Genomic DNA, 22,409 nt, shown 5'->3' with positions numbered 1-22,409 from the left:
GTCACCACTCCAAACAGCTCCCATTGCCCAAAGAGGTGGTAATAAGGAGGGACAGAGCTGAGGTGATGCCTTGAGATCCTCCCCACCTAGGAGAGGAGTGCTTCCCTTCCCCGCTGGGCCCTGTACTTTTAACCATGTGTTAAAACTTACTAGATGTGATCTTCATTCTCCACTGTGCCAGCACAGAGGCTGAAATCCAGGATGGGTGCAGGTGCCTCCAAAGGTCTCTCCTGGCATCTTGCAAAACCTGAGCTTCAGTACAGCAAATGCAAACTGCAGTAGTTCAAGGACAGGAGTTGTCACTAAAGCACAAACATGGACTTGTTGGCCTGAGGCTGGTGTGCTCTCAAAACAGCTTTAAAGCAAAGCTGGCATGAGAGTTTCTCCCTCTGAGGGATGCACTCCGATACGTACACAGATCAGCCTTCAGCGTTAGAGAGAAAGCTGTGCTGACGAACCTCATTTGGGGTTTGGGAGTTCAGAAGGGATGTGGTGCCTATCCCTCAGCTCAGATCTTGAACTGTCCCTGCTTAAGGTTGTTTTGGAAAACTCCATCTGAGATCCCCAGGCACAGACCCCTCTGGATGAAGCGCCTCTCCTGCTCCAGGAGACATGGCAGATACTGTACCTCAGAGGCCATGCCTCCATGTGCTGCTGCACAGAGCAGAAGGCAGGGGCAAAGATGGGTGGACTTGAATGTGTTCAAGGCCTGGAAGCCTGCTGCAGCACCATCGGGTGCTTCAGGAGCCTCAAACCATGTGCATGGACTTGCTCCCTAGACCTCCAGAGAGGAAGACAACTCTGAGAGGGAGGTGGGTGAGAAGTGCTCAGAGGAGAGGAACCCTCAGCCTGCACTCATCTGCTGTGAGAACATCAAGGAATGTGGAGACATCATCGGAAAACCTATCTTGAGCACATACATGGCAACTGAAATAACAAATGTGGCAAGGTTTTGCAGCTGAACTTTGAAAGGAGTGTGTGGTGCTGTGAAGAGAGAGGAGCCAGTGTCATGTGGAAGGGTTTCCCTTTCCCTCAATAAAACAGGAAGACAGCCAGGTGGGAGGCAGCCTACAAAACAGGAGGTGCAAATGAGGACCGAAGGAAGGATGCACTGGATTAAAAGCACAAGTGTTGGTACCATATGTGTGCGTGGGGAGTGGTGTCGCTGTGACTTTTCCAGGAAGATTCCCTGAATGACCCAGAAACCCCTCTGAGCAGATCTTTAAAACCTTCTTCACTCAGGCCATGAGAAACAAGGCTTAAGGCATTCAAAACACATCAAGGATTTCACAGCTGGGAGAAAGTTATAAGCAACTGAGTCATCCCTTGCCCAAGGAATTCAGGGCTAGCAGGAAACTTATTTTATACTAGAATTCTTCTCTGCCTATTCCTTGTTTAGCTTCGGTTTTTAGCTTAACTCACATGACATATTCATGTAGAAAAAATATTTTCCCCCTTGCCTCAGAACAGTAGAGCTTGGTGTTCACCGATGAATGTCATATGTTCTGTGCTCCCTGGGGTTTCTTTACAATGGTATCTTAAACTGACAAAATAATCAGAAACACAGCAAGGGGGGCAGTACAGCAAAGGAAATTACAGTTCTTTTATGCAACAAACGTGGGTGGCACTAAGTTTCTGGCTCCCAAGCAATGACACTGAGATAAAAACATGAGCAAAGGACTGCCTCAATCAGCAGACAGTCCCCATGGGCTCTCAGAAAGCCTCCATGGAGGGGGCTCTTTGAAGGGTATCTGAGAGAAGTAGTTGGTCCATATTCCCTCAGTGGAGAAGGAGCAGCCATGCATCCTGCTGTAGGAGAGGACCAAGTATGGGAGAGGCATGGGGGATGAGATGCCTCCTTTCAGAGAGAGAGAGAGGAGAAATCAAAGAATAGGCAACAACTACAGAAAAGGAGACTGCATTTAGTGAGGCTAAGGCCAGGGCCTGTCTGGATGAACACACCAGCAGTACAAGGCCACCCTGCCAACTGTCTCAGCATGAAGGAAATACTGAATGAGGTGAGAAAGCAATGTATTATCTGGACTGTAGAAAGGTCCTTACAGAGCTTACTGGCACCTGATAGCATGAAGGAAGTCCAGCATCCACAGAATGCTTTTCACTCTGCATTTGTCAGAGCTTTTTGTCCTGCCCTCTGCAGAAGGTAGCAGGGCTTGCATTCCAGTGGGCTTCACCAGCCCATCCTGCCACGAGGCAGGTGGGCTCAGTGCTTCTACCCAGCATTAGCCCAAGATTAAGTCCCCTTCTTTGTGGTTTCAATAAATGAGCAAGAGTGAGGGAATAAAGGGGTTGATTTATGATCCTCCATTTTCTCCTCTGAGATGGGCAAAGTTTCTGCCCGTATGAACAGGAGGAGATGTGGTGATTAATTCTCTGGCCTTTAACCTCACACAGGTCCTACACAGGGTTTAGGCACTGACAGTGAGGGTTTGTAGCAAGGATCTATTCCCATTGCAACAGATCCCACCACACACGTTTTTAGAGAGCTGTTCTCTCTACACCCTTACAAGAAAGCAAAATTACTCTTTCTGTACGTACTACACTGTCAGTTCAGTCCTGGTCACAGGCAGCTCTCAAGACCAGCCCTATTGCACCACCCCCATTCTTGCCCCAGCCTGGCCCTGTGGAGCAGACCCTCTGTGAATCAAGAAACTCTGTCAGTCACTACATTGTGCAGAACCGAGACCTTGTCTGGACAGCTGGCATTCCAGGCTGGCAGACAGATGGACCTGTTCAGCACAAATACTCTGTTCCCTGTAGAGCAACCTGAGGAAAGCAAGGACTGCTGCTGGCCAAGGCATATCTGCTAAGGGTGGGTGAGTAAAAGGCACCACAAGTTAAGAGGGCTGTTTGCCAGCAGAGCAGGGTGGGAGAGCCCAGGACAGCAGCAGCTGTCAGAGTTACAGGCTGCAGGGGAAGTGAGTGTACAAATCAAGCCTGAAGTGTTTAAACAAGAGAAGGCATCCCAGCGCCTGGTTTTTACTAGCATCTTAGTACCTGATATTCATGTTCTTTGAGATTCATCCAACTCACCAACCAATGAATATTACTAACCCTTCCTGTTGCAGAAAATACTATTGATGAACAAAAGAGAATGTCAAGAAAGTACTTTTTAATGGTTATTTATTTATATTGAATGGTACTAGAGCATTATTAAATATGATGTGAATAGTATGATATTGCATTGTCTTGTCTGCAGCCTAAGTCCCTACTCCTTTTCCAGGAAAACACAGCAGAATCTATAATGGGAAAAGTATCTACCTTATGTGTTCTCATTTCAAGGCTACTCATTTCACTCTTCCTCTGACCTAAATGTTACAAGCGAAAGTCAAGCAAAAACATTTCAGGTCCCTGAGACTGCTGCCTGCATTATGGAGATAAAGGAAATAGGAGACAGGAGAATATAAGCTAAACTCCATAGTCTCATAGCATCTCTAGCAGTTATTTTAGGCATGGTGCCCATCCCTACTGAGATTGCTCTGTAAAGGCACTGACCATGACTCAGAAGTGAGTGGTGGTCAAAACACAGGGCAGGCAGTCAGTTCTCCATCCCAAGAGGAAGGGTGCCACAAGCTGTATTAGTGAAATATCTGTTTGACAGGAGCCCCTTGTTGGCCCTTCCACAAGCCTAGGAGAAGCTTGGATATCCAGGTTCTAAAGCTCTCACAAATTTACTCTGTCACTGGTTCAAGGTACATGACATCAGCTATCTGTGTTTTTTAACAGCAGGGCATCCACCTCATGGAAACATGGAAGCAGTTTTAAAACTCTTCTGAGGAAGCCTTGCTGAAAATTTAACATACTAGAGAACAAGCCAAATTCATACCTGTGTAATAAAAAAAATGACATTCACAAAGGTGTTGGTAGAAGACCAATGAAGTTTACAAGCCAAGGTCTTGCAAAAGGCTGAGAAAGAACTGCTGCGGCCAAGGTACTTGAAACATGCACCTCACTAGAAAACACAGTGTCATGATTTAAAAGTGTCATGATTTAAAACCACCTCACTTCCCAAAAATGAGGGACAGCTCTGCTTGGCTGAAAGCATCCACGATTGCTACCTTTTTCTTGCCTTAATGGAAACCCTGGGGACTGAGAGGGCACTGGGCAATGCACATTGACCAGCACTGTATGAGCACCCAGCCTGGTATCAACCACTCTGTTACACCAGCTGCTCCTCCCCTCCTCGGGCCCTGCATTTTCAAGGCAAAGCTCCCCAAAGCCACTTTGCTGCACTTTCAGTAGGGATCTAGTGCAACCCCCAGGAGACAGGGCATGGAGGGGAAAGAGAGAGAAAAAGAGGAAGCAAGAATGAATCTCATTAAACAGAGTGAGGCACCCCTCGCAGTCTCTCATCATGTTCAGGCCTGATGGGAAGTGAAACCGCACTTGGAGGGAGGGAAAGCCCCCTCCCTTGGGACAATCCAGAGGCTCTTGCACAAACTTAATTTCAAGCTCCGTTGAAGATGGTGTTTGGTTTGGTTTAGTTTGGGTGTTTTTTGGTTTGGGGGGATTTTTTGGGTTGGGGGTTTTTTTGGGGTTTTTTTTTGTTGTTGTTGTTGTTTGGTTGGTTTTTGGTTGGTTTTTTTTGTTGTTGTTTTTTTTTTTTTTTTTTTGTATGCATTCAACTTAATTTCCCAGGGAGCTGTGTGAAAATGAAAAAGGCAGACCTTTGATTGTGAATCCAGCCCGGTGCCTGGTTCTTACAGATCCAGTCTCACATTGTTTTCCTTCATCATTGCCCTCAATAAATCTCTGCACAAAGGTTGCTAAAATTCCTCCCACCTCCCTTCCACACTTCAGTGGAGACAGTTACATTATTTTTTTTGCATTTAAGCAATCCAATTCATTTTTAATTCAAAACACACCCTAGTTTCCACAGCTCTGTTTAAAACAGGAGCACTGTGACCTTGAAAAGGCTCAGACCTGCTGGCACCATGAAGTTCTGACCTGTACTTTGCTCTTCCTGGCTTGCTTGCTTTCTGGGGAGGAAAAGGCTCGTGATTTGGTTTATGATCCACTCATTTCAGTGCTGATTGTTGAAGGGGAAGGAGAGGAACTGTACTTGGTTTGGAAGGCTCCTGAGGGAGTCACACCTGGAGATTCAGCTCTCCAAGCCCACACAGAAACATGTGCTGGCTGGCTCCTCTGCAGACAGCTGATCTGCCTAGCTGTATTTAGTTTTCCAGTCTGGAGAACAAATATACACACAGGTGAAAATACAGATTAGGACAGGCTGTTTCCATCTGACCTCATTCTTCTGCCCAAGAACTGGCACAGGGTGGCAATTTTTACAACAAAGCCCGGACTGCAAGGAAGTTAGCAGAGCCACTGAAGTGGGGCAGCTCTAATGGTCCAGCTGCTCCCTTCTCCAAGACAGAGGGAGGCAGACATGCTTTGTCCAAATCTTCTACACTGAGATTTCCTACGGTGACCCAAGGAGGGATTGCAAGAGAAACATAAAGCACTACTGGCCCTGAAACAATTAACATCTGCAGCCCCAGGTCGTACCATGAAAATCTTGATTCCTTTCTTTGTTTCTCAGCTGATGCAGAGATTAATTCTTTGCTCTCCTTGGCATTGTACTTGCTGGAGTTATCAGCAGAACAGCAAGTGTTGCTTTGTTTTATGGAGGGGAAGGCAAGCAGGGTGGGTTTGCTGTCATTGTAGAGGGAAAGGCACAAGGAGAATGTAAACAGTAGAGGTAGGTGTACAGAAAAAGCAACCTCGTGGCAGCAGCATTGCGTGGATTTCAGTAAAGCAAAACTTTGCCTGGGGAAAAGAAAAGTTCTCTACATTTTTTATTTAAAAACCCAATTAAGTTAAAATTAAATGTGAAATGATGACAATTTACATCCAGGCCTTAAGCAATCCACTTTAATTGAATAATGGATTGTTCTGCACAGGAGAATGACTGAGATCAAGTTTCCCATTCATGTGTCGCATACATCTCAGTCCAGCTCTGAAGCAAGAGTACTCCCAACTCCTCATAAAAGTGATAGTCTCTCTCCCCATCTTCTTGCCATTTGGAAGGCAAACAGCAGCACATGCTTCATGAATCACAGAACAGGTGAGACTGGAAGGGACCACTGGTGACCATCTGGTCCAACCCGCCCGTTCAAGCAGGGTCCCCTAGAGCACATTCCTCAGGACTGTGTCCAGACAGCTTTAGAATATCTCCAGGGAAAGAGGCTGGCAGTCTGTCTGTCCAGTGCTCAGTGCTGTGCCTGGTCTGGGCCAGCACTCATGGGCTGGCTGCCGGGCCAGCAGCGATGCCTTGGAGCGGGATGCTGAGCTCCCCTTCACAGATTTCCCTTTAACCATCTCCCCAGGGCAAACACGGCCCACACCAACTCTTCTTTGAAGCCATGTAGTAATTTAATATCTTTAAAATGTCTTTTCCTCTCCTGCATTTAAGCCAAAGCAGGCACATGAGAGCAGACAAATGACTGACAGCACAACCTAAGCCCCATCTTTTTTTAAAATCAGCCAGAGAAGAGAGGGGCGTAAGAGCTGAACTGTTTCAGGGCAGCGTGGCCGTGGCAGGAGGCCTCTCACAGTGGCCAGCCTGCTCTGGTCCCTTTAGGCACCGGCTGAGGTGCATCCATTCCACAGAACCACCTAACCAATCAGTTTAGAAAAGACTTCTGAGATTATTGAGTCCAACCTATGACCGAACACAGCCCATGGCACTGAGTGCCACGCCGAGTCTTTCCTTACACACCTCCAGGGACGGAGCCTCCGCGACCTTCCTGGGCAGCCCATTGCAATGTCTAAATTTCCAATCATCTCTCCCTGACCAGTTTAACAGCCAATTTAAAGTGGAGACAGCAGTCGGGTTTTCACCGACGAGACGACACGAGGTGCACTTCAGCAGCCACCCCATCCTTCTCCCTCCTCACCCACAGCGGCGGCCGCTGAGGGAGGAGGGACGATGACTACATCTCCCAGCATGCTGGGCGGCAGCACAGCCCGGCTGGGGCCCGCCCTGCTCCGCCCTGCATTCTGGGAGCTGTAGTCTCGCCAGAAGGCGGGCGGGGGAGGGCGGGTGCTGCGCCTGTGCCACAGCGAGCCCGTGCCGCTGCCCCGGGGCTCCGAGCGGGCTGGCGCGGCCAGCTCGTTCCGTCCTCCAGCCCGCCTGGCACAGCTCGCACCGGGAAGGGGAGGTCTGCCTCTCGGCGTCCTGATGGAGCCCAGCTAGGGGAGCACGCTGCCGCCTCAGAAAGTTGGAGGAGAAGAAGGAAGGGGAGGAGGAGGAGAAGGTCTGCACAGCGATGTAGCCCAGAGCGTGGAACCGCAGCCCGTGGAAGGCTCTTCAGCTCCTCGCCGCCCTGGTCCTGGAGCATGGGCTAAAAGCTATGTTCCTCTCCCGTATGGAAAATCACTGTTTCCTGCTGTTTGTGTTTGTCTTCCAAGCAATTTTTATCCTGATCCTCTACCGAGGCGGACCTTCGCGTGTGTTCCGCGGGTTTTCAGAGTCGCCTCAGGTGGTGGATTACTCGAAGCCCCATGATGTGTACACAAACCTCAGCTTGTTCACCCGGGCTCCCAATGAGGACACGATGCCCTACTGCTCAGCGCAGTCCCCAATCCTGGGTAGGTATGAACCTCCAAAAACCCTGGAAAGGTGGTTTGAAAGAACCTCTTTCATAACCCTGAAGGTGTCATAAATGTAAGTTGCGTCTCCAAACTTTGGAACAGGTGTGCTGATGTACTCACACTGACAAAATTATCTCCTGTTAACAACTCGTGTTGTTTTTATTGCGAGGAAAAGTATTTTACTGGCCTACAAATTTCCAATACTGAGAGTTTGGTTACACAGATGTCAAGATTGTAGAGCAAGAGTGAAAATAGTGCATGGTGATAATATCAAGTTGGTAATGTTTTTTTTTTCTTGGCAGTCCTGTGTAAAATGACCCAACAATTCAGAAACTGCGTAATATTGACCTTTGACTTTAACTCCTAGGTTCTTTGTCTTAGCCTTATATCAAACCTGTAGTTCAACATAAATTGATTAAGTTGACTTGAAATCAGCTTAAGGAGGATGTATGAGGGTGGCACTTCGCTCTTCATGGTGATCTTCTAGTCTATGATTGTTACACATCCTCTAGGCTTAGAAACTTCTGTGTTAGATTTAAAAGTCTGGTCACAGGTTAATTTGTATTCACAGTAGGACCAAACCGGAGCTGATCTAAGGAACAGCATTCATCCAGCTATTGCAGTACTAAAACGGTTGAGAAATTTTAAGTCAACACAAAGACAAACCAGGTGTATAAAGCAGGTGTGTTGCTAGTAAAGTGGTGGTGCTGCTTGGGCAATAGTGAATCCCTTTGACTCAGCCAGCTGTGAACGGATTAAGTTCCATCAGCGTGCACTTAGGGCTGGTTTGGGACCATCACCTTCTTAGAGCACAGTGTAGTAAGTTACTCTTGTCAGGTTTTTCTTAGAGCACTGTGTAGTTAGTTACTCTTGTCAGGTTTTTCTTAGAGCACTGTGTAGTAAGTTACTCTTGTCAGGTTTTTCCATACTGTGCAGGTTTCTGCAGGTCTAAGTGTTGTATGCACCTAGCCTTGGACTGCTGTTCTAGGAAAGCTGATCACTGCACATGGATCACTGCACATCACTGCAAATGGGTGGCCTTTGTTCATGTGGAAGTTCTGTGGGAAGCCAGTGCTCTTGTGTCAAGTTGCTTACTTAGGTTGGAGAACTCTGCTGGGACCCTTTGGATGAGCTTGCTCAGACTGCAGTCTTTGTAATGATGCTTATTCTTTTGAGATGTTTTCTTCCTTCCCCTGTTGCAATTAAATTAAGTACACACAGTGTGTATGATGAAAGTGTAAGATAGCTTTGGGTGTGTGTTTCAGCATTTCCCTCAGAAATGGCTCTACTAAATCCTGAAATCTTGATAGCACAGAGCCTTTTTGGACAGGTGCTGGGTGTCATGGCCTCAGTGCGCTGCAGCCCGTTCAGTTCTGGGAAGCTACAATTCCTTGTTTCATTTGAAAAAGCACAGCAGAAACGTGACTGCACCTATTTTGTGTCCACTACTAAAGAAAATCCTCTCTCCTAAAGAGTCAAATGAGACAGCCTTAGTGTCAAAAAGAAAACCAAACAATTCTGCAGCTTGCCTGCAAACCATCAGATAAGTAAAAGTAGTGATGTATATGGAGGAGGCAGATGCAGAGTAAAATTACACTAATCTGTGCTCTTAGAGCTGGGAAATCTTTTTAAGAACTCTTCTTCTGCCCATCACTGAGAGTGCTGAGAACAGTGGATCATCCTGCAGGCAGTACTTCAGAGCTAAAATGGAAACATCATGTTAGTCACAGACAGAAACAAACAGCAAGCTGTCTGGGAGAAAAAAAAACCAACCATGAGGCAAAGTAACTATGTAAGCTTTACTATATGAAAATACTGAGTTGAGCATATGAACCATTGTTGAAGTGAAACACAAGTAATTTGGAGCACTGATACAAATTCAGTTTAAGAAAAATGAGGTCACTGCTGCTGCTTAACTTTTGCTCAGTGGTATTTCCTTGTAAATATAGGATCTAAATTATTGTTTCTATCACTGCATCGCTTCAGCCTCTTATGGGTGTTTTGCTTCTTTCTTAGCTGAGAAGCATGCTGTTTTGTGAGGGATTTGTCCCTTGTTTTATACATGATGAGCACATATGAATTGAGATATAAATACTTTATAAATGTCTTGAATAGTTGTTGCCATCATCTCTCATGAGACTGGTGTTTCTTGGAAGCATTATATTGCAGAGAGCAATGCCTTTTAATATTAATTTCATAAACTCTATTAAATGAGATTTCAAATCAATTCTTGAGGACTCATCCTCCAGTTCAGAGCTGGTAATAAGTCACTGTGCCCACTCTAAAGTGTGTTAAAGTACCTGGAAGAATGCCAAATGGCTTAAATGGTTTCTGCATCAGGGCTTTTATGAAGTGCAGCACTTTTCTCATTTATATATGTAGTAGATCATTTTGATAACTGTTTGAATGTTAATCAGCTTGCAGCTCATCTGTCTTTTTCCTGTCTCCTGAATCTTTAGCAGCTTGGTTCTTCCAGGGCTGTGAAGTAAGAATTAAAGTATTTTTGCTAATCATCTCTGCCTTAGAGGAATTAGACTCCTGCTGACTAGTGGTACTTTTAAGCACCTAGTGGTGTCCGCTGAGTGTTTTGTGACCAACAGCCTGCAAAGCATTGCAGGTATTCAGTGTCTTCACTAATATAATGAATAAATTACTTGAGTTCCCTCAAAGGTTAAAGTTTCTACACAAATAACACATTGCCTGTTTCTTCCTCCTCTGTTTTTAGAAAAAGTGAAATGCTTATATGCCAGGGTTAGACTTTGTTAAGCATAACTAAATAGCTTTTAAATTCAAAATCTGACTTTGTCACATTGCATGCAAGATGTCTTGTTTCAGTTCATCTTTTCCTCTCACAAGGAAAAAGTTTGGCGCTAGAAGATTTGGCTTTATTGTATTATTTCTGGTTTGGTTTAAAGGGGTACCTTCCTTCATGCATGGTACATGCTGAACAAGTTGGGTTGGTCCTTGAGGACTTCACTAGCTGAAAGGTCTCTCTGTAACTCTGCAGTTTATGATTTGCTCATGCTATGGAAGGATTCTTTCCAAGCCCTTCTTATAGTAGTTACTGCCTTTCACTCCCATCTGTCATAACCTTTTCATGAGCAGGACCATCTGCTGTATTAAGTAGCTCCTGCTATGTTTTCTAATACTGCCAGAGTTTCTTCTCTTGGATTGAAAGAGAAATAAAAAGGTGGCAGTGCTAATGCTGAGATTTATTTTCAGGTGCCATTGAGGCAGCCTTTTATTCTATCATTAGAAACTGATGCTTAAATGAAAGCTGTTGGTCTGATTTTTTTTCCCCCCCAAGCACTGGTAGAATTACACGAATATGACTCTGTTAATGTAGTGTGTGGTGCTGCAGTGCAGCATTCACCCATCCTACTGTTCCTGTTTGTTCATCTTGTGTAAGTTCTGGTTATTCTGATTGGGCTTGGTAATTGCAGCTGCAAACTCTAAATGAGTTCAGAAGTCCTGGAGTTATTTTCATAAGGTAGGATAGATACGGTCAAAGTCAATAGGTCCCCTCATAGGTGAATATGTTGCCTAGGGAGTAAAGCAAGCAGAGGGTGTGCTGTCACTGGCACCAGCTGACAGCACAGGGAATTGTGAGACCTGACTGTACACTGAAGTTTCATGGTCATTAAACACCCTCTGTGTGATGGTACAGGCACAGAAACATCTTTGGAACCATGGAAAAATTGGCCATGGAAAAATTGCTTGGACACTTCAGGGTGTTGATTCTGTACCCTGCCTCAACAGGGATCCTGTGCTTCCCAGTATGTGTAAGACAGGTTTTTCCTCCTTTTCCAAGGCTGTGCTTCAGCAGTTTAATTTATCCCTCTGTGGTCCAGCCTGCAAGTGCTCTGTTCACATTTGGGATTTAATTGGATTAGATTGTGTTAGCCTTTTGTTAGTTGGATGGCAGGGAGACATGAGAGCCAGAATGTACCTTGTAGTCAAGGAGTGTAGGGCAGCCAGAGGTTTTGGGGATATAAGTCACACTGATTTTTTTTTTTTCCTTCCCTTGGCATATTCCAGATTGAGTTTCTGAGCTGATTTGTTTGAGGTGTGGAGCCAGGCAGCATGGGAGAACATGATATCTTGAAAAACCTGGAAAATGCAAATGTTACACTCCTGAATGGTATGCTTGGGTATGGAAGGAGAGAACAGGAGTGAAGCTATTCACATTATCTAACTCATACCCTTATGGTCAAGATCTTATTTTTTCTGGAATTTAAAGGTTGTTGCTGCAGAGTCTTACTCTGCAATACAGAGTCCCAATTGTTTTATAGAAAATAAAACCCTGCCTTTGTGGGAGAATAAAAGGGATTAATTCCCTTTCTTATTTTTTCCTTAGAGCAATGATCTATGGTTGAAATCCCTGAATATAATACTTCTTTAGCAAGCTCCAGTTGTCATCAAATCAGTGGTTAATGGTGCTTTAGGTTGAAAGATCTGATAATCAGCGAGTCCATTAATCTAAACAGCAACGTAAACCACAGGTTGATAACATTGTTGGACTGAAATGTGGGAGTCTTAACTGTGGAAAGGGAAACTTCATGCACAGAGGTAGGAAATAACATCATGAAATGTTCACTGTAAATGTGGCCTAGGTTGATAGGCCACACAATGATTCTCTGAAGAATCGCTCTTTGTTTCGGGTACAAATATATGGCAATGTACTCTGCTTTCCTGCTGCGGGTAATGCCGTGAAAATCAAATTCTCCTGTATTTTAAATAGTTGGAGAAGGACTGAAAAGTGATGTTTAAGAGTCAGCTATTGCAAAATCTTGCTGACAAGCAAAAGTCAGGCTTTCTTTTTAAAAACAAACCAACGAGCAGAAACCAATGAACAAAACCCACTCAGTAGGATTCAGACCAGACATTTTTGACAGCATGAGGAATGGCATCAGTGGCTCTTCAGACTGACCTTCAGGAAATGCCATTTGTGTGTTCCTTGAGGAAGGAAAGGAGACACTTATCAAACACAGGTTTGGCCATCAGAAATGTGAGTTGTACCTACTTCCTCAAAGCTGCAAAATGTTCCCTGGTTCAGAATGGACGCTTTGAAATTTATGCCAAATTTAGTCCTTAAGCCTTGTTACTGCTCTAAAAAACCTGCAACCACCCCCCAAAACCCCAAACCCCCAGAACAAGGGGAGGGATGTTGCTTCTTTCTGTGTCAGTTAAACAGGATGTAGGTGTGGGCAGGCTCAGTTTTCTTGGTTTTGTTAGAATTGTAGCAGAGGTTTGAATATAGGGTGAACTGAAAGAAGCATATTCTGGACTCACTCTCATTTAGTCTTAAAACACACCTGTACCTTCTCCTGCTCAAATGAAAGCTCCTAAACACCATGCCTGAATATTTGCTCTCTCTCATGCTTCATTATCAGAAGGTTTTTGAGAGAATAATTTATTTCAGTGGTTTAAGAGGGTGCCTCAGAGGATACTGAAAACCTGATTTAGGACAGCCATAGTGTTAATTATCAGCTTGGAAAGAAAAGAAAATCTTGTTTATAGCTATTTTTAAAAGAGCCACCCGCAACAACAAACTTGCCTTGCAGACTTCTGGTGCAAAAATCATTTTGCCCATGGTAGCATGGCCTGCAAAGAATTTTTAAATAGAACTGTCATTTGAAATTGCCAGCTTCTAATTATGATTTGGGTGAAAGTTTTTCTCTAGTTTATTTAAGCATTGGATGTTAATCTTGTTCTGCATCTGGGTTTTATTTTCTTAAAAGTTCACAATTGTAGAAAACCATTAAGACACACTGATTTGTGTATAAATACAAGTCTTCTGCAAATTCTGGAAACTTTTCTCACAACCCAGGAGGACAGGCATTTAGTTAATTGTTTATTTAGAATTTGTTTATTTATACTGTAACAATGAGGTTTGTGTTAAAATGGGTATTGACCCTTTATATGGATTCTTTTTCACTTACGACTTGTCAGTATTTTTCCATCTGAAGAATGGAAGAATTAATGTAAAAAATGCAGATTTTTTTAAAATTATGCAAGAACTCAAGATACCCAGTATATTTTGTATTTAAAAACAAAGTGCTGAGTAGAAGAACAGTCATATATAGTTTCTTTTGCTATCCTGTGCCCATTCCTCAAAATATAACATCTTTCTTCTGTCTCTGTTCTGTCATCTGCTTCTCTCAACATTTTGAAGTACTGCCTGCTTATCACAGTGTATAAAATGAAATAATATAGCAAATTCAGCCATTGTGGCATGTGATTATAACATCAAATTGAACTTGAAATGCTTTTAAAGGTGGAGCTGACCTTTTCTAAAGCATTTCTATTCGTGAAGGCTTTAAACTGTTTCTCCCCTGACCTGCTGAATATCCACTTGCACATCTTTGTCCTTGAATCTCTTCTGAAAGAGGCTTAGAGAAATTTTCCAAATGGGTAGCAAAAGCAGATGTGTCTGTTCATCTTGAATAATTTCAATGCTGTTTCTTTCAGCAAATCAATTTACTCAAGGATCTCATCTAAGCAACACAAGACTGTAGTAGGCAGGCAGTCCCCGGGAGAAGCAGCTGTGCAGCAGCCCAGTGAGACTTGCTGGCCGTGCCAGGACTCGGGATGCCTGGCAGGTAGTGTGTCCTGCTGGTACTGAGCTGGCCACCTCCTCTCCCTGCTCCACAGCAAGTGGAGCAGGGAGAGGTGGCCAGCAGGCAGCAGTGAAATTTATCACAGAGCCATATCTGCATGGGTGTTGTTAACTCTTCTCTGGTGGGGCTGCTGTCTGAAGGAGCAAACATGGGTAGCTGATCTCATAGGTCTGAAAAAGGTGGAGAAACATCACTGATCTTACTTATTTTTTTTCTGTCTCTCCTTACAGTTGGTCCATTAACCATCACCTTCAAGGTGCTCCCTAGTGAAAAGATGATCATAAAAAGAAATCCTTTTGTTCAGTCTGGTGGCCACTACAAGCCACCTCACTGCTTTCCCCGCTACAAATCTGCCATCCTTGTGGCCTACAGGAACCAGGAGAAGTACCTTCGCCATCTTCTCTACTATATCCATCCCTTCCTGCAGCGCCAGCAGCTCAGCTACACTATCTACCTGATCCAACAGGTATATCCAAGTCAAATGTGCCTGCTGCTAAGCTCAGCTACACTACTTAAGGGTTGGGTTCTGAAGAAGCAATGTGACTCTTCTGACATGGAAATACTATTTTATGCATGGGCTGAGAGGAGGTCAGATAGCTGTCCCACCTCCATGACTGCTAATGATTGAAATACTGTACCACTTGTCAAGATCATCATTCTGCTATTAATTGGTTCTGTTGTGGGTTTGGTTTTTTTTTCCTGGGGGTATAAATTTATCTCTAAGTGGAGAAATGAACCCCCATACAATCACCTTGAGAAAGATTTCAGATTGGAATTACAATTTAATAGAAAGATTACAATAAATGCATCAATACAAAAACACTGGCTTAAAGTGACGGAGTATAGCCTGTCCCCCTGTTGGTCAGGATGGTGGTCACAGCCTGGTTAAGTGATAGCTGGAGTGTTGAAAACAGTCCTGTACAAGGTCTGGTCCTCCTCTGGGTCCCTCAAGCAGTGGTGGTGTCCCAAGTCCCCAGATTGAGATTCTATGTGGTCAGGTTCAGGTGGTACCTCCCCAGGGCAGGGAGTTTCACAATGGAGTGATGTAGTCCTATGAAGGACAGAGTGTTTTTGGAGTCCTTGGTGGTTGTTGCTGCCGGCTGTTCTGCTGGTGCCAGTGAGTTCGTGATGGCCCCTTAGCAGAGACCCTTTGGGATGGGTGGGACTGCTGCTTCAGCAGAGGGAGGTACCACAGCTGAGTCACCCGTGTGAAGAAAAGGAGCACTATTCTGCCTCGCACGGCTGCCTCTTTTTTCCTTATGTAACCACCCAGCTGTAGCCTGAGGGGTGGCTGTGCACTGGGCAGCTGCTGCAAACGACCCTTCTTTAAGGGTTTGTCCAAAAATGTTGTAGAGGAAAGTAGAATACAGAGTTTGGTTACACCCCACAGTAGCACTTTCCTTTTGTAACCCAGGACAGTTGTAACTTTTGTTTTCCTCTCTTTGAGGTTTGCACGTGGTCTGTCTGTATCTTGTCAGTGAGCAAAACTACTGAGCAAAACCTGGAGACTGAATGCTGAAGTGAAGCTGGATATTTTTAGTCTGTGTCAAATACATACATGAGGCTTGGCCCTGCTGTGCAGGTCAAGCAGCCTTTTTTACCTGACATGGACTGGTGTTGCAAAAGATCAGTGGCAAGGGAGCAAGTTTTGGATTCATCAGTTAAAAAACAATAGTTTATTGGGAGGGCAAAGAAGCTTTTTTGACCGAGATCTTTTTCTCATTTGTAAGTTTTAGTAAACAGTAGTCAGGGCAAAAGTGTTGCTGTGCAAATGTGCGCCTGAGGATTGGCTTATGGGTCTCTTGAAAGGTGCCAACAGTGCATAGCCCCTGACACAGCAAAGCTGACAATTGTTGAGAATGTTGTGAAGAGGATGGGTGACATTTTCAAAGCTGGAAGCATAGAATTTGCAGCCAGTATTGATTCATTCATTTGAATAAGGCTTTTTGACTAAAACAAATTTTAACTGAGCAAATATTAACAACATCTTTGTTGCTCTGGTGAAGAAATGTAGGTTTTCTTTTCCAGGTAGGGACTGGTTCATTTAACCGAGCAAAGCTGCTTAATGTTGGTGTCCGGGAAGCCATGAAGGATGAAGAGTGGGACTGCCTTGTCCTGCATGATATTGACCTGGTGCCTGAGAATGATTATAACCTGTACATTTGTGATGAATATTATCCCAAGCACATGGCCAGTGCCATGGATAAGTTTCAGTACACGTAAGTGCCTCCATTTGCTTTCTGTGGATATATTCCAGTTGGTTCACTTCCTGTTAGAAAGTATGGGTGGGAACAGTGAAAGACACAACCTTTATGAGGTTTTCTGTGTGTTAGTTTTGCAGCAGTTACTTCCTAGAAAAGGATATTTTTGACCCAAGCATGCAATCTAGAATGTTTCCTTGCCTGTAGTTCCCTGTTCCACAGTTAGCTCAGCTTAGCAAATGACTGGCAGGTTTCTGTTTGACTTTACTTTAAGAAAAAAAGTGTAAGGTGGGAATATTGGATCACGTGGAATATGATGTGGTAGGATACAGTTACTTTAAACTGATCCAAAATACAAATTTTGAAACCAGCTTTACTTTGGACAATTTTGGGGGAACGTGGTGGGAAGCACTGAGGGGAAGGGAACATGATAGGAATTATACTGTGTTTACTGTTTTGGGGTTTGGCGTTGTCATGAGAGTGCCTGCAAGTATGCAATTAATGTATATGTGACTTGGATCACACTGTTAGTTGTGGAGGACAGGCATTAGCTTCAACAGTGAACTGTGGTTTTTTGGTGGTTGGATTTTTTTGGAGGGTGGTGTTTGTTTGCTTGTTTGTTTTCTCTTTTAGTCTGCCATACGAGTCCTTTTTTGGGGGCGTGTCTGCTCTGACTCCAGACCATTACATGAAGATGAATGGGTTTCCCAACACATACTGGGACGATGGTGGTGAAAATGATGACATTGCTACAAGGTACCAATGCACAGGACAGGCTTGAAATGGATCTAAGCTGGCAAGTGAAACATAGCAGCACCCTAGGAAAGGAACTAACGACATTGTTCCTTAATATGCTTGCAGTACCATTATAATCCCAAATGCTGTTGGTATTTGGAATGCCTAATGCCATAAAATGGTCAGAACCTATGAATCCAATCCCTATGTGCTGGGAAAATGAAGCTTTCTCATTTCTGGGGAGCAGAATGCTATTTCACATCCTTGTGCCTTCAGTGCAAGGGGTTATAACTGCTTATAGTTGACAAGTACCTCCACTGATGTTGACAGCCCCAAGGGAGGGAAGGAATCTGCAAGCTTGAGGAATAAGAACGTACTTTACTAATTCTCAGACAGTTGGGAATTTAAGTTAAGTGCATTTAGGCTGTTCCAAGTGTTACCTAATCACTGATACTTGGGATTAAGGAGCACAAGGAATTCTATCTTTTGTCTGCAGTGCTGGGTGATGGAGGAGCCTGCGTACCAGTGTGAGTCAGTGACAGCAAGAGTTGATGGTTTTTCTTGTACTTTGGTTGCCATGGCAGCAGCATTCTATAGATGAGTTTAGTTCCAGGTGCTCTGCCTAATGTGAATTCTTCAAGTACAGAATCATGGCTGCAGCTTCTTTATTCAGCTTTGGAATTGCACTGTGCACCTTTATGATCCAACACTGAGGCAGGCTCATGGGGAGTTTATAAAACTAAACTGACCATGGAAGCCTTTGTTATTTTTGTCTTCCATAATGTGACAAGTTACAGGGGTTTTTTTTTTCAAAGCAGTATTCATCTGGGAATTGAAAGGCAGCTTTTCTAATAGAGAATTCCTCCTTTGCCCTTCAGAGAAAGCCAACTAAAAGGTTGTATGGTTGTTTAGAGAGTCAGCATTTATGAAAGGAATAGAATGCCAGGAAATAGATCTTTACATCAAGTACTACAATGCTGGGTGTATTCAGCTGTTCTTAGTATAGCTTAGGCATCTAATTTGGTTTTTGGTACCCAGGGTGGAGTCATGCCAGTTATGCATAGGAGTGCACTTCTTTGAAGAGAATCCCGCAAGGCAAGTGAATTATATAGATCCCAGAATAGCCCTTTTTGGAAGGGAATTAGAGCCCATGTTTTCAGAGAAAACTTACACTAATGATTAGCAATGTTTTGGCCCAGAGATACATGGAGGCTGTGGACAATGCCTGTTAATGATTTATTCACATTCTGAAGTCTCAGCCTGAAGAAGTTAGGAATGAACTGGCTGTTCTTCAATGACCAGCTGGGATCTGGATTTTAGGAGGTGCTCAAGCACTTCTTACCATGTAGCAAAAAAATTAATGAATCTTTTTTTTTGACATTTCAATGTCCAGTTTTAAGAAATTCTGTGCAAAGATGATTTTCTTTTCTGGAATACTGCTTATTAAAAGCAGATTACTGAAAAAAAACTGCCAGCTGCTACTTATAGTCACCAGACTGCAGTACTCTCTAATGCAAGTTGTAGCAAATACCAGGATCTACCTTCTATTAGAAGAAAACACTATTCTAATTGGAGCCACTCATGTGTTAACATTTTCAACTACAAGAAAGTCTCTTGGACTCTTCTTAACAGTAAATGAATGTATTAACAATTCAGTTTTAGTCTTATTTGCAATGTAAAAAACTGTAACAGCAAAGCTAGTTTAGTGTTCTTGCTTTTTTGGTCTCTTTATGGTTGAATGTGCCATAAGCTTATGTTCAGAAAACACTAAACTGTCTAAAACTCCATGTGAAATAATGGAACTATAACACTGTCAGTGAAGTGTTATAATCGTCTGATGGCTCTAGCCTAACAAATATTTTCAATTCTGTAGCCTTTCAGCTTCCTAACATTCCTGCTGTATCAGATCCCGATGGAACGCAGTCAAATGCTGCAAACATGCCAGTTAGATAACCTCAGTTGGGCAAACATTCATTCTTACATTCACAGGAATTTTCTCTGCCTAAGGGCTGTCCTGTGATAACAGAGGTTTGGTAGCCCTAGCACTATTGGAGGCACTTTTTATTGGCAAAGTAACATAGGTGCTATCAGCAGTGGGCTGTGAGTTGCTTGAAAGTCACCCAAAATGCTGGGCTTAGAAGCTCTGTTCTGGAATTCTGAGCCTTCAGTTCCTCTTCTCTTATCTAAGTGTACTGCAGCTGAGTTTACATATGTTTGTCTGATGCCTGTATTTATCCCTAATCTTTTATGAACCAGTCTAATCAGGCCATCTGAATGAATGGCACTTCTCAAAGAACAGAGAGGCTTAATCTGGTTTTGAAACTCAGGACTGACTTCCTTTCAGAAACTGCAAGTTTGAGGTCTTTTTTTTTTTTTCCCTTAAAGTTTAGGTGATGGACTTCTAGGCAGCAAAAGCTCTGCTCTTAGGAGGAAGTGGAATAATGCTCATTTGTCAGGGGAACTGCTCTTGAATGCTCTGTATGTTGTAGTTCATTCCCTGCTTGCTGTAATCCCCTTGTGCCCTGTCAAAGTGCACTGCAGCTGGGAGGTTTCTTACCCAAGTCTGGCCCAGAGCCTGCTAGAGAAGGTCATGTGGCCCTGTGCTGCTTCTGCACTTTGTTTTTGTTGCATTAGCACTGAAAATCATCTCTGACCATAAGCCTGGAAGTGGCATCTCTACACCCAAGCAAACACTTTTGTATGTTGTTTTAAAGGATTCACTTGGCAGGAATGAAAATAGTCCGGACACCACCTCACCTTGGCCGCTACCGAGTGATGGACTCCAATGAAGAGACAGAGACCCAAGAGCCTTGGAGGAGGTACCTGGTGGGGCTGGGGGCTACTCTGGGCCGTGTGGCAGGTTGGCTGTTGCTGTCATCTTCCCCAGCACAAGCTACCTATGCCTCATGTCACTGCTGCGTTTTCTGCTTTAGGAAGGCTATTTAAAAGCAGCCCCCAGTCAGTTTCAACTGAATCATTTGGCTCCTGTCTTCACATTTGAATGATTTCTCCTAGTTTCCTGGTTTTTTTCCTATTGTGAAGGACACATGCCAGCTAGGAAGCTAACACATAGATTTAAACATGAAATTATACAGAGAGTAAAACTGAAAGAAAAAAAATACTGTCTTATAAATAGGGAGATTTCAGTTTGAAGGGGCACTGTTACAAGTTCCCAATATTAAAAGCTTGCTGTTCAGTTTGTGTGGAGCTACAACATGCCATTAAATTAGTGGAAAGCAATATTCTAGTTTGAAGACATGAGAAAGGTGCTATGAGAGACTTTATCAAAGACTGTTTTATATAGAAGAGCTGGAGGAGGGTGTTGGGTCAAGTGTGGTGGAGGCTTCTCATACCGGCAGTGCAGATCTCTCTTTATCATCTCAAAACTCAGGTTTCCATAACAACCCTGTCAAAAACCTACCTACAGCAGCCTATGTACACCATGGCTGCAAACTTCTGCCTTGCACTCCCAGGTCTCTCTAAGCTGCTGACAGCTTCTTGGTGTTTGGAGACTCTAGCTGCCCCCTCACTGGTCTCCCTCTCTGATCAGGGTCCAGTCCAAATTGTCCTCCTTGTTTGGAATACTCAGTGTGAACTCACTGTAATCTGTTCAGTCTGTATTGTGGAAGAGTTGTCTCAGGGCTTTTCTGCCCTCTGGAAAATTCTTTCTTCTACAGCTTCAGCTGCCAATGTTACCTTCTTTCTTCTAACTGCACGTCTTCTTCCTCCCTCAGGCCTCCTTCCCAACACAACACCAGAAGAACATGGAAAGCTGATGGAATGAATACATTACAGTTCAGGCTTCTTTCCAGGACTAAGCATCCTCTTTATACCAAGATCACTGTGGACATTGGATATGCTCCCCCATTTTCTTAAGAGACTGAAAACAAAAGCAGAGGTTGGGCACTGCATGGGCATACAGCCAATCTCTCCCATTTTCCTGTGGCGTCTGCCCCACCTGAGATTAACTCTTTTGCCTTTCACTTTTCTTCAAACTGTTTCAGATTTAGAAGAGGCTCCAGGAACAGGGTATGACAGCTACTAAACAGTCTGTGGCTTACTCTAAAAATGTCCAAGTCACTGTAAAACTGACTCCTGAGCCATATCTGTGACAGTAAGCCAATCCAAGCTTTCTGGAACCTTTGTTCAGTGGCTGGATAGCTCTGTCCTGCTTTGTACTTAAGTGTTAATTGGGATGCAAGCCATTCTGTCAGATTGGCCTCTGACGTGTTGTATTTTGAGAAGGTGTTGAAGCCATTTACTGTTCTATAAATATTTTTTGTGAATTTCAGTAAAATAAATGGAGTTATGTGTTTGGCTTAAGAGTTTTATAGAATACTGAATAAGAATGTAATAAAAAAAGAAAGTTGCCCTGAAACCTGACAAACTAGAGTTTAAATCTCTGATTTTTTTTTTCTGACCTGAACCACCACTGTTGAAATTGTTTTATTGTAGCTGCAAGTAATGCAGACTGAGTGGAACCTGAGGCTGTCACCTAGTCTAACCTCCTGCTCAGTGCAGGGAAATTGATCTACTACTACAGCTGTTGCTCAGACATGAAGTATCATTCAAGGCTGAGCTGTCTCCAATATAAAATACTTGTGAGAAATTAAATACTAGTTTTTCCTTGAGGTCAAACATGTCAACAGTGAAGCTGTGACCCTGGCAGTAATGCATTTGTACTTACCGTACTGACGTGACTGTGAGGCTGACACAGTCAGCCCAAAGCCTTGCCCTTGCTGTAAACTTACTTTCTCTGCCAACTCAGTCTGTAGCACCGCCTGCCAGGACCAGTTATTTTGAGAGTGTGACACAGGGTATTTTGGGTTGTTACTTGAAGCTACAAAAACTCCATCACATCTGCATCCATGCCACTATACTTACAAACGTTTTGTTTCAGTCTTCTCCACAATTGGAATAATGTCCTAAAAGAAACTCTCCCAAGCCTGCCTTCACATCAACATGTAAAGACAGTTAAATACAATGCAGTAAGGCCAGTGCTCTAATCAAGACTTCTGCACAAATCCGACAGCACAGTGGAACAGCTGGTTATCCACAGCCTTTCACCTGTTTCTTAAGCAAGACTCACAGATGATAATGGCCTGGGTCACACTCTGCTAACAGTGTGGCCCAAAGCATTAAAATATGTGGAGCAGAATTTCTCCACCTCCAACACTGCTGGCTACTGCCTTTCCTTCCCGATCCCTGGAGAGTAACAGACGTCCTGCTGCAGAATGAC

The 22,409-nt window shown here is 43.8% G+C and overlaps 1 protein-coding gene across 1 annotated transcript; it reads left to right on the top strand.

The window, feature by feature from the left end:
• The first annotated feature begins 7,165 nt into the window (after window positions 1-7,165).
• B4GALT3 (beta-1,4-galactosyltransferase 3) lies at window positions 7,166-21,264 on the top strand. Its single transcript, XM_084227126.1, has 6 exons — window positions 7,166-7,611; window positions 14,465-14,700; window positions 16,263-16,453; window positions 17,069-17,191; window positions 19,885-19,989; window positions 20,905-21,264. The coding sequence occupies exons 1-6, from the start codon at window positions 7,374-7,376 to the stop codon at window positions 21,044-21,046; spliced, it is 1,035 nt and encodes a 344-aa protein (XP_084083252.1). The 5' UTR covers window positions 7,166-7,373; the 3' UTR covers window positions 21,047-21,264.
• The last annotated feature ends 1,145 nt before the right edge of the window (window positions 21,265-22,409 follow it).

The sequence above is a fragment of the Fringilla coelebs genome (genome assembly GCF_963513975.1).
Source record: "Fringilla coelebs genome assembly, chromosome: 2".
In the NCBI taxonomy this organism is placed as follows: Eukaryota; Metazoa; Chordata; class Aves; order Passeriformes; family Fringillidae; genus Fringilla; species Fringilla coelebs.
The sequence above is the reverse complement of the archived record's forward strand: the minus strand, read 5'-3'. Positions and strand labels throughout refer to the sequence as shown.